The 11996-nt window shown below is 58.2% G+C and overlaps 1 protein-coding gene across 8 annotated transcripts in view; it reads right to left on the bottom strand.

Annotated features, from left to right (window-relative positions):
• Nucleotides 1-3438: 3438 nt before the first annotated feature.
• ATP13A2 (ATPase cation transporting 13A2) overlaps nucleotides 3439-11996 on the bottom strand; it is a 26468-nt gene continuing 17910 nt past the window's right edge. For 3 of the 8 annotated variants that reach the window (XM_037730166.1, XM_037730181.1, XM_037730163.1), the window contains 14 exons: nucleotides 11065-11271; nucleotides 9919-10014; nucleotides 9676-9835; nucleotides 9442-9562; nucleotides 9167-9291; nucleotides 7458-7618; nucleotides 7219-7335; nucleotides 7029-7108; nucleotides 5654-5833; nucleotides 5471-5567; nucleotides 4501-4724; nucleotides 4264-4415; nucleotides 3933-4102; nucleotides 3439-3829 (listed from right to left, as the gene is read on the bottom strand). In XM_037730166.1, coding sequence (XP_037586094.1) covers nucleotides 3692-3829; nucleotides 3933-4102; nucleotides 4264-4415; nucleotides 4501-4724; nucleotides 5471-5567; nucleotides 5654-5833; nucleotides 7029-7108; nucleotides 7219-7335; nucleotides 7458-7618; nucleotides 9167-9291; nucleotides 9442-9562; nucleotides 9676-9835; nucleotides 9919-10014; nucleotides 11065-11271 — 2028 coding nt within the window. In that variant the 3' untranslated portion in view covers nucleotides 3439-3691. The remainder of the gene's footprint in view (nucleotides 3830-3932; nucleotides 4103-4263; nucleotides 4416-4500; nucleotides 4725-5470; nucleotides 5568-5653; nucleotides 5834-7028; nucleotides 7109-7218; nucleotides 7336-7457; nucleotides 7619-9166; nucleotides 9292-9441; nucleotides 9563-9675; nucleotides 9836-9918; nucleotides 10015-11064; nucleotides 11272-11996) is intronic. The other 5 variants (XM_017505484.2, XM_037730177.1, XM_037730192.1 and 2 more) reach the window with 5 other exon arrangements.

Raw genomic sequence — 11996 nt, forward strand, 5'->3', positions numbered from 1 at the left:
GGGGTTTCACCATGTTGACCAGGATGGTCTTGATCTCTTGACCTCGTGATCCACCCTCCTCGGCCTCCCAAAGTGCTGGGATTACAGGCGTGAGCCACCTCGCCCGGCCTTGGCTGATTTTTTTGTATTTCCAGCAGAGATGAGGTTTCACCGTGTTGTCCAGGCTGGTCTTGTACTCCTGCCCTCAGCTGATCCACCCACCTCAGCCTCACAAAGTGCTGGAATTAACAGGCGTGTGCCACTGTGCCCGATCAAAAGGCTATATTTCTTCTTTAGTTGACACCACCGTCATCATTTGCCGGGGCTCGAGATAGCCTCCACTCTGGGCCCTCCCATGTGGGTCCTGCCTCCCTCACCTGTAGCAGATCATGGCCCCTTCTACTGAACGCCTTTCACCCAGGTTCGGGGCTTTTCTTCTGGGGCCGCCAGGGCCCCTGCCCATTATGGCAACCTGGCTCTGCCTGCCTGTCCTCCTCCAGCCACTGGCCTTTGAGGGCTTTCTCCCGAACCCCTCTCCCTCCCATGCCGGCCCCGTTTCTTCCTCCCGAGCACTGGCTGAGGTCTTCCCCGTGGGGTCACAGATCAAACCCTCCCTTCCTCAGGGGGCCTTCCCTTTTTCCTCCTTTTGTGCTTTCTAGCTTTACTGCCCGCAGCTGTCTTGTTGGCCTATGTCTGTGACCATCTGAGCCCTGTCCCTCTTCCCGATGAGATTGTCATCTTGCCCTTTGCAGGCGGGGACAAGGCCTGTTTTTGCTCATCTTCAGTTTTGCTCATTAGGCTCCGTGCCAGGCTCAGAGCAGCAGTTCGGCAAACGTGTGGAATGAATGAGTAAACTGTACACTAAACGCTTCCTGGAGAGACTGGCTGGTGTGGGGGTGCAGATCCCCTGCCTCTGGGGCAGCCTTCACCCTGCCCCAGAACCCAGGCCTGAGTGGGGAGAGTTGTCGGGGCTGCAGGCTGGGAGGAGATGGGGATGGTCGACGATTTAGACCCTTGCCATCTAATCTCTTCCCCCCATCATTCCCCCACCTCCCTTAGACTCTGAGTCTTAGGCAGGACTAAATATGTCCTGTGCCTCGCTCGTTCCCCAGTGCTGCTTTGTTGAATGAGTGTCCATGACCCACCCCCCAGTGTCTATTGCAGTGCAGCAGAGACTGTCACCTCAGGCCAGCTCATCCCTCTCTACCTGCCCTTAGACCTCACCACTGCCAGGAGCAATCCCACTGGCATGAGACAGGAAACCTCCCAGCAGAAATGCTGACCCCTATACCTGAAAAAAAGGGGGAGGCCAGGCACAGTGGCTCACCCCTGTAATCTCAGCACTGCAGGGGGCCGAGGCGGGCGGACCACTTGAGCCCAGGGGTTTGAGACCAGCCTGGACAGCATGGCAAAACCCCCTCTCTACAGAAAATACAAACATCAGCCTGGTGTGGTGGTATAGGCCCACAGTCCCAGCTACTCAGGAGGTTGAGATGGGGGGATCACCTGAGCCTGGGGAGGTGGAGGCTGCAGTGAGCCATGATTGAGCCACTGCACTCCAGGCTGGGCAACAGAGCAAGACCCTGTCTCAAAAAAAGAAAGAAAAAGAAAAAAAAAAAACCGAAAAACTGGGAAACAGGGGCTAAAGCTGCCAGCTCCCAGGTGCTGGCTGGCTCCCAGACCCTCTCCACTCCTTCTACCCATTCCCCTGGCTGTTTGGGCAGGGGAGGGACGGGGCTGTGCCTGCTGTGCTCCCACCATGTCCCTGGAGATGTGCTCCTTCCCTGCCAGCCTTTTGTGTGGGTGGTGAGCTGCATGCAGGCTGAGACCATGTTTTTTCCCATTTTATCCAGTTTGTTGAGTTAGTCCTGGTGCCTGGTACACGCCTGTCCAGTAGATTCATGAATAATCAGCTAAGGGTAGAGGAGGGATTTGAACCCAGGCCTCTCTGTAGCTTCCTCTTAAACGACATCTACCACCCTGAACTGTCGCGGCTGGCAACACGGTACCGGAGTAGAGGTCCACCATGGACGTGCCTCCTGGCAGGAGTGACATTCTCACACCCACAGCGTGAGTGTGATTCAGCGTTTTCTCAGCCCCTACTGCGGCAGGCCCAGGGGTTCCAGGAATGAGGCTGGCCAGGGCTTTTGGAAGGCAGGAAACAACCTTTCTTTCCTGTTCTCCCCTACCCAGATAAGCCAGATGGCCAAGATGCCTCTCTAGAGCAGAGGGGTTGGCCAGGGGCCTGCTGGGGGGATGAGCTCAGAGGCACCCACCCTTCCCTGAGGGATGGTGCGGGTTCTGGCTGGGAGATGTGGGCTCCCAGCCTGGATTTCATCTGAGGGAGGAACTGCCCACAAACATGTCCCAGGCCCAGGATGTTAGGGTGGGAAGGGAGAGGAAGGGTGGGAGAGAGGGAACTGCCTGCTGGCAAATGCCTCCCACACAAGCCCACATCTCCCCGTCCTGCAAAGGAGGATAGGAGGGTTAGAACGTGGAAGATGGAGTCAAAGCTATCTAGCTGCATTCTACTTGTGTAACCTCTAAGTCTCGGTTTCCTCATCTGTACAATGGGAATAGTACCCCAGTTGTTGGCAGGATGACATGACAATGCTTGTAAAATGCTAAAAGGGGGGGCCGGTCTCGGTGGCTCATGCCTGTAATCTCAGCACTTTGGGAGGCCAAGGTGGACGGATCATGAGGTCAGGAATTCGAGGCCAGCCTGGCCAATATGGTGAAACCCTGTCTACCAAAAATACAAAAATTAGCTGGGGGTGGTGGCGAGTGCCTGTATTTGCAGCTACTGGGGAGGCTGAGGCAGAAAAGTCACTGGAACCCAGGAGGCAGAGGTTGGAGTGAGCTGAGATTGCGCCATTGCACTCCAGCCTAGGCGACAGAGCAAGACTCCATCTCAGAAAAAAAAAAAAAAAAAATTGCTAAACGAGGTCAAGCGCAGTGGCTCACGCTTGTAATCCCAGCACTTTGGGAAGCCAAGGCGGGCAGATCACCTGAGGTCAGGAGTTTGAGACCAGCGTGGCCAACATGGTGAAACCCTGTCTCTACTAAAAATACAAAATTTAGTCAGGTGTGGTGGCACATGTTTGCAACCCCAGCTACTCAAGAGGCTGAGATTGAGGCACTTAAACCCAGGAGGCAGAGGTTGCAGTGAGCCAAGATTGCGCCACTGCACTCCAGCCGAGGCAACAGGCCAGGACTCCGTCTCGAAGAAAAAAAAAAAAAAGCTAAATGAACCCTGCAGGCACACGCTGGACACAGAGGAAACATTATTCGTGTGACAGAGGCCCAGCTAGGGGAGCTGACTAATGCAGCCTGAAACAGCAGGGCGTTCCAGGAGCAGACGCATGCAGGCGCTGCCAGCCGGCCACCTCAGGGGGTGTGCATTTCCTCCTGGATAGGTGGGAGGGTCTATGGTGCCAGGTACAAGACAGGCACAGGAGAGCCAGGAAAATATCGTGACTTTATTTGCTACACTGACAGCAGCACTGATGGGAGCTGGGCGCTGCCGTCCCTACAAGGGATGGTCCAAGGTGGGGGGCAGTAGTCAACGCTTCCCCACGGTGGGGGTGGTCTCGGGGCAGGAGTGTAGATGATCGCCAACCTCGCGGATGTGGTGGTGGTGTCGCTGGAGAGGGGTCCAGTTGGCGGCTCAGAGGCAGGGATCTCCAGTGTGTGGGGTGCCCGTGGGCCTGCACTACCTCAGGGGGCCGGCGGGCAGCGGCGGCCAGGGCTGCTCGGCCAGCTCTCGTTCCAGCTGCTTGAAGCGCTTCTTGGAGGCCCGCTTGGGCCGGAGGCGGCGCAGGCAGGCTGGGAGGCACTGGTCCAGCATGCTCTGCAAAGGGCAGGGAGAGGGTAGTGGGCAGCAGGGCCGAGCTGGGGTCAACCCACCCCCACCTCCCTTCTCTCCTGCTGCTGAGACCCAGGGCGAGCCCCACCTCCAGCATGAAGGCCCCCACGAAGTTGAAGGTGACCAGACCCAGCAGTAGCAGCTTGAAGCAGGTGTCAGTGATGTTCCTCAGCGCCAGTGGCCCCTGCAGGAGGCCGGGGACCAGGACAAGGCCCACCAGGATGGAGCTCAGGAGTGCCAGGGCCAGCAGGAAGGGCACTGGGGGTGGGAGAGTCTCTCAGGCAGGAGCCACGCCCCTGGGCCCACAGACACACATGCTCGCACGAGCCACCCTCCATCTCTCTCCCATCTGCCCCCCGCACCCCCCGGGGCTCCTCCCCCCTCTGCCAGCATCTCCTGCCCCACGCCTGCAGCGGCACCATTGGTGTAGAGCGGCCGGCGGAAGGGCGCCCCCTTGGACACAGCTGCGGCCAGGATGAGGTACTGGAAGCTGGAGAGAGAGAAGACCACGGTGTTCTCGTAGTTGGGTAGGTTGTCTGGTGCGGGCACTGTCCTGTTCAGAGGCACGAACCTGGGAGTACAGGGATGGGGGTCAGAGAATGAGTGTGGGGTGGACGGGGCAGGGGCGGGATGGGGGTGGTCAGCTCCCTACTCACCACGGCTGGGCTAGGGTCAGGAAGTAGCCCCCCAGCTGCACAGCGGCCACCAGGGCCACCTGCAGCAGCAGGCTGCTGAGCACAGGCACGCTGAGCAGTGCCCCCGGTGGCCGCACCCGCCCCAGGGCCAGCGCCGGCCCTGTTCGGCTCATGAGCACTGCCACCGTGGTGGTGATGACCAGGTCGATGGCCAGGAACTGCAGGTCACCCAGGTTGGTGTTGATCTGCCACAGGGAAGGGAGGGCAGAGGGGAAACTGAGACCTGGCCCTGGCTGCCCCTAGTCTGACAGTAGAGGCCCCACCCCTGCCCCAAAGGAGACTGATGGGGAAGGCATCCCCCAGTCTGATGGGAGGAGGCACAGCTCTTGATTTGAGACAAACCCCTGGTCTGATAGAAAAGGCACCTGTGCTGACCTTGGGGGGCCAAAATCTGAGCGAAGGTTTCCCACCCTTGGGAAGCTCCTCGACTTCAGACCTGATGTGCGCTGTACAAGATGTGTGCTGCCCTGCAGTGTCACCTGATTCACTGGGGGGAGCAGGTCATGTGCAGAGTGGGGGAGGGGAGATCTCCTCCAAATAGGGTGTGGGAGGCACAGCCAAGGTGTGGGGGGCAGAGCAAGTGTGTCTGGGGAAATGGGCAGATCTGTGGGGATGGGCCAGGGCCAGGGGCAAGGGTCTTGGCTCTGCCTCCATTTTCCCTGCAGATGGGGAGCTCCCGATGTTGGGGTCAAGCTGTCAGCCCATGACAGCTGCTGCTGTTTGAGGACCTAGTGGGCACCGGGCTCCATGCCTGGTGTTTTTCTTGTCTCCCCTGAGCCTTGCCACCTCCCCAACCACACAGCTGGAGAGTAGCAGAGTCAGGATCTGAGCCCACATCATCTCTCCCAGGACCTGCTGGCTCTGAGGCACACGGCTGTGTCCCCTCCCTGGTCCTGGCATGGCTCTGGGCACGGAGCTCACAGATACTCACTGTGTAGAGGATCAGGACAGAGATGAACTGGGTCAGGCTGTACAGGGCCATGTACTTGAAGACGCTGAATGACGTGTCAAGGGAACAGCGCCCCTCCCTGGGTGGCAGGGCATGGACATTAGGGGCCCAGGTTGGCCGACTGGCCCTGCTGAGCCCTCGCCCTCCGGCCCCTGCCCGCCTTACCTGATGACCATGGGCACACACTCGATGCTGGCCATGCTTGAGGTGAAGGGTGAGACCACCGAGGCTTCTGCCTGGGACAGTGAGATGCCGACATCGGCCGCCTTCAGGGCCCCGCAGTCATTGGCGCCGTCTCCACACATGCCCACGCAGTACCTGAAGAAAGTCATGGGCAGGTGTGGCCCGGGGAATGACCCCACCCACCCCAAGGGTGCGCTGGCAGAATATGATGACAGCTGGGTCCCTAATACCACATGGAGCCTGGTACACAGGTGCTCAGTGAGTACATGCAATTATTATCATTATCATTATTTTTTTGAGATGGATTTTCACTCATGTTGCCCAGGCTGGAGTGTAATGGTGAAACCTCAGCTCACTGCAACTTCTACCTCCTTGGCTCAAGCGATTCTTCTGCAACAGCCTCCTGAGTCTGGGATTACAGACGCCTGCCACCACACCTGGCTAATTTTTTGTATTTTCGGTAGAGACAGGGTTTCACCGTGTTGGCCAGGTTGGTCTCGGAACTCCTGACCTCAGGTGATCCGCCTGCCTCAGCCTCCCAAAGTGCTGGGATTACAGGCATGAGCCACCATGCCTAGCCTAGCCTATTATTATTTTTTGAGACAGAGGCTCGCTCTGTTGCCCAGGCTGGAGTACAGTGGCATGATCTCAGCTCACTACAACCTCTGCCTCCCAGGGTCAAGTGATTCTCCTGCCTCACCCTCTTGAGTAGCTGGTGTGTATCGCCACGCCTGGCTAATTTTTGTATTTTTAGTAGAGACTGGGTTTCGTCATGTTGGCTAGGCGGCTCTCAAGCTCCTGACCTCAGGTGATCCGCCTGTCTCGGCCTCCTAAAGTGCTGGATTACAGGCGTAAGCCACTGCGCCCAGCCTGATATTATTTTTTTTGAGACAGAGTCTCACTCTGTTGCCCAGGCTGGAGTGCAGCGGTACATGCGATCACGGCTCACAGCAGCCGAAATCCCCCACGCTCAAGCAACCCTCCTGCCTCAGCCTCCTGAGTAGCTGGGACAACAGGTATGTGTCACCACACCTGGCTAATTTTTAAATGTTTTGTACAGACGGGGTCTCAATTTGTTGCCCAGGCTGGTCTCAAAGCCCTGGGCTCAAGTGATCCTCCCACCTTGTCCACCCGAAGAGCTGGGATTACAGGCATAAGCCACCACACCCGGCCTACAATGATTATTTTTAGCATGAAAGACCCGGGAGAGCCTGCCTGCTTTTGGTGGGGAGGGGTGACAGCTCTCTAATGCTTGGGGAGGGAAACAAGTCCCTAGGGAAGGAGGGAGGGAGGGACAGACGAACAGACAAGGTCAGTCCCTGCAGGCCCTTGCCCGCACCCTCTGCCGAGCACTCACTGAAGCTTCTGTAGCTCGCACACCAGCTCTGTCTTCTGCTCAGGGGCCATGCGGGCAAAGACAGTGCCCTGGACCAGGACCTGGGGGCACAGGGAGATGGGGGAGGGCTGAGGCATCCACAGGGAGAATAAGCCAGGAGGGAGACAGAGCAGGGAGGCGTGGGCAGCCAGGGGGCTGGGGGCAGCCCTACCTTGGGCAGCAGCTTGGGGAAGTGCTTCACAATGATACCAAAGGTGGGCCCGCTGAGGGCCAGGTGCCTGGATCGGGGGTCTGGCTCCACGGTGTAGCTTGCAGCCTGGTCAGGATCCTGGGGGCCCAGGAAGCTCAGCTTAGCTCCCCCTGCCCACCCTGGAGAGTTGGGGCCTGGGTCAGGTGACAAAGGGGTGGGGTCACAGGGTTCAGTACAGCTGAACTCTGGGTTAGCCTCACCTTAACCCCATTCACGGCTGCGGGGGACTCTGTCGGCAGGAACTCGAGGGAGGCGGGCTGACCCCTCTCAGGGTGGGTGGCGTGGACGATGATCAGGTGCTCCTGGGGGGCCACCATGCCGCAGCCCCGGGCCACAGTGACTGCTGTCTGCAGGTTGTCCCCTGGGAGGTATGGGGCAAGGTCAGGGTCTGAGGCTATCCGGGGAGGCCATCCTCATCCTGATCCTTACAGGTGGAAAACAGGCTGGATGAAATCCGTCTGCCACCACCAGCTGAGTGAGCTGAGGCAGGTTATCAACATCCCTTTCCCGTTTCCTCATCTGTAGATCCAGGCATCGAAGGGTCTTAGGAGAAACTGGAGCCCCGGGCTGGAGCTCCCCATATACTCCTTCTCTTTTCTTTGAGCCAGAGTCTCCCTCTGTCTCCCAGGCTGGAGTGCAGTGGCTTGATCTCAGCTGTCTGTAAACTCCTCCTTCTTGGGCTCAAACAATGCTCCTGCCTCAGCCTCCCAAGTGGCTGGGATTACAGGTACTCGCAACCACACCTGGTTAATTTTTCTGGGACAGCCTGGTCTTGAACTCCTGGCCTCAGGTGATCCCACTGCCTTGGCTTCCCAGAGTGCTGGGATTACAGATAGGAGCCACCGAATTCCTTACTGCAGTGTGACTCTGCTGCCAAGTGCCAGTGAATGCATGTTCACACATGGCATGTGTGCAGGAGCGGGGAGGACAAGAGGAGGGACACAGACCTCTTAGCTCCTGCTGTTTCACCCGGCTACAATCTGTTTTTTGAGGCTGTGTCTCAATGTTGCCCAGGCTGGAGTACAATGGTGTGATCATGGCTCACTGCAGCCTCGACTTCCTGGGCTCAAGCGATCCTCCTGCCTCAGCCTTCCAAGTTGCTGGGACCACAGGCACATGCCACCATGCCTGGCTAATTTTTATGTTCTTTTTTTTTTGGGGGGGGGGATTTGCTCTTGTGGCCCAAGGTGGAGTGAAATGACACAATCTTGGCTCACTGCAACCTCCACTTCCTGGGTTCAAGTAATTCTCCTGCCTCAGCCTCCTGAGTAGCTGGTATTATAGGCATCCACCAACACGCCCAGCTAATTTTTTGTATTTTTAGTAGAGACCAGATTTCACCACGTTGGCCAGGCTGGTCTTGAACTCGAACTCAAGTTATTCCCCGCCTCGGCCTCCCAAAGTGCTGGGATTATAGGCATGAGTCACTGTGCCCGGCCATTTTTGTATTCTTTATAGAGACGGGGTTTTGCCATGTTGCCCAGGTTGCTCTTAAACTCCAGGGTTCAAACAATCCTTCTCCCTTGGCCTCCCAAAGTGGTGGGGTTACAGGTGTGAGGCACCGGGCCCGGCTAGAATCTTTCTCTTCCTGCTCCCTGAGCTTGTCACAGCCTTTGAGGCTGACATTATCCCCATTTCTCAGAGGTTCGACCTGGAACCTGAAGCGGCCACCTGGTAAGTGAGTTACCGGGCTGGAACACAGGCTGTCTGACAGCACACCTGGGCTCCCTGGAAGTCACTCCATTCCTCTAAGCCCCCGTTTCCTCATCTGTCAGACAGGGGTGATGATTACCACTTGCGGGGGGATACTGTGATTTGTGAAACATTTGAAAAGGACCTGGCCTGAAGCAAGAGCCCAGAAAGATGCCCCAGGAAGGGGCGGATTCTGCCCTCTTACATGCCGCCATACCTGTTACCATGACGGCGCGGATGCGGGTCTTCCGCAGAGCCTGGATAACTGGCGCTGTCTGCGGCTTCAATAGGTTCCTCATGACCAGCAGCCCCAGGAGGCTCAGCTCCTGCTCCACGGTGTCCCTGGCGGATGGGCAGACCCAGATCAGAGGTCATGCAGTGGCCAGGGCCCCTCTCCCAGCCACCAGGCAGGGCATCTTCCCTGGGCTCTGCCTTCGGGAGAGCCTCCCTCTGCCCAGTCCTCAGAGCAGATGGGCCAAGGGACAGGCCCACCTTGTCAGTTGCTGGGCTGCCTCCAGGCTGGGCACAGTGGGCAGTGGTTTGCTGGCCAGGGCCACGACACGGTAGCCAGCAGCTGTGTAGCTCTGCAGCAGCGGGGCGAAGTCAGTGGGCACTGCCAGGGAGAGGCAGGTGTCACGAGGAGGGGACAGCAGGCGCAGAGGCTGGACACCCACCCGATTCTGTGCCAATGCCCAACCTGGGGGCCTCGGGGGCTGCCCCCTGCACCTGTCTCGGGGTTGCAGAGCCCTGCCACCAGCTCTGGGGAGCCTTTGACGTAGGCCTCGGGCTGAGGGGCCCCTGGCCACGACACCACCACACTCATGCGCTGCAGAGCCGAAGAGAAGGGGAAGCGGTGGAGGACGCTGACTGGCACGGGCGGCTCGTCCTGCAGGGTTGGAAAGGCAGCTGAGGTGCTGGCCGGGGAGCCCACCCCTTTGCCCTGTACCCCACAGGCCCTCCTCAGCTCACCATTCCCTGCAGCTGGGGCTCCCAAAGTGGGGGTCTCATCACTGCTAAGACTTGGGTCCCAAATGCCAAGTCCTCGGCCGGCTCCTCCTCCAGGACCTGGCAGGCAGGCAGGGAAGGTTGGTGTCTGGGGGTTTTGGCTCAGAGATTTGAGCTCGACTCAAGGAATACTTCCTTCATGGGAGACTGGATGGTGGGTTAAGAGTGTGGGCTTTGGAGCCAGGTGGACTCAAATTCAAACTCTAGCTTTGCTGCTTACGAGCTGCTGGGTGACCAGGGACACGTTTCTCCAAATCTCCCAGCTTCAGCATCCTCTGTGAAGCAGCATTTGAGCTTGCTTGCCAGGGCGTGGGGACGAGGAAATGAGACCAGGCCCCTGCAGCCTCGAGCTGGTGATAGCAGGCACTCAGCATGTGGCCTGGCCATTATTATTTTATTTTTATTCTCAAGACGGAGTCTTACTCTGTCATTTAGGCTGCAGTGCAGTGGTGTGATCTCAACTCACTGCAACCTCTGTCTCCTGGATTCAAATGATCCTCCTGCCTCAGCCTTCTGAGTAGCGGGGACTAGAGGTGTGCTCCACCACACCCAGCTAATTTTTATATTTCTAGTGGAGACAGGGTTTCACTATGTTGGCCAGGCTGTTTTTGAACTTCTGGCCTCAGGTGATCTGCCCACCTCAGCCTTCCAAAGTGCTGGGATTACAGGCGTGAGCCACTGTACCCAGCCCCTTATTATTATTATTATTGAGACAAGGTCTCATTCTGTTATCCAGGCTGGGGTGCAGTAGCGTGATCACAGCTCACTGCAGCCTCACCCACCCGGGCTCAATTAGTCCTCCCACCTCAGCCTCCTGGAACTACAGGCATGCACCACCACACCGGCTAATTTTTGTAATTTTGGCAGAGATGGGGTTTTGCCATGAGGGCCAGGCTGGGGTCCTGGGCTCAACTGATCCTCCCATCTTGGCCTCCCAAAGTCCAAAGTGCTGGGAGCCACATTACAGGTATGAGCCGCTGTGCCTGGCCTATTATTATGAACGGTGGGCATAGTAAGAGACCACACTGGAGGACCCAGAGGGAAGATGGGGTGGGGTTCCCTAGGCCCCACTGCCAAGAGGCATGGGGCTGACCTGCTTGGCCTCCTCACCCAGCCAGTAGACTCCACCATCTTCAAGTCCATGGGGTCGCCCACGGGGGTGTCCTGGAGCCGGCTAAGGGCATGACAGGTGGCCAGTGCTCGGAGCAAGGGCCCCACAGGCAGGCGGCGGGGTTCTGGGACCAGTGGCAGGAATGCCCGCCCCTTCAGGGGCACCACCCCCATCACGTCTAAGCCGTCCTCAGTGAGGGTGCCCGTCTGCGGGAGACAGGTGGGTGGGGCAGTGATGAGTCCTGGAATGGGGGGTGCCCTGCTGAGCTGGGCATCCAAACCCCAGGCCAGGCGGACCCCATGGGAACCCCAGGAAGCTGAGCTGGAGCCGCCTCCCTAGCCCCCACTGCTTCCCTGTCTAGTAGCATCTCTCCCAGGAAGTCTTTACCTCCCAAGATTAGGGTAGGTGGTTTGCTCTGGGCTCCCACCCATGGCCTCTTCACTTCCCCACATTTAGTGGTTAGAGGCCCTGGCCCACAGCAGGTGCTCAATATATTTGTTGAATCAGGGCATGAGTCAATGCCTGCATTGCCCACCCTAGACTTGAACTGTACAAGTACACATCTGGCTCCTTGGCTAGCCTGGGAGCTGGGGGAATCTGGTCACCCCCTCCACAGTTTAAAAGCTCTCCGTGGCCCCCGACACCCTCTGAATGTCATCCAGCCTCTAGCCTCTGCCAACCAGGCCACTGCCTACCCGGCCCTGTCCTGCCCTACCATTCCCTGTGCTCAGGCGTGCAGTCCATCTGTGCCACACTGCTCCCGCCTTTTACCCTTGCTTCTCCCCGAATGGTCACTGAGGGGCCTCATCAGGGGGCTTCCTTGACTGCCTTCTCTCTAAGGAAGTGTCCCCACCTACAACCCATCATGCTACCCCACTAGCTCCCTTCCTAAAACCCACCCCCCACCCCTTACCCCCTCCCCCCACCCCTC

Source organism: Cebus imitator, unplaced genomic scaffold, assembly GCF_001604975.1.
Source record: "Cebus imitator isolate Cc_AM_T3 unplaced genomic scaffold, Cebus_imitator-1.0 Scaffold15, whole genome shotgun sequence".
NCBI lineage: Eukaryota > Metazoa > Chordata > Mammalia > Primates > Cebidae > Cebus > Cebus imitator.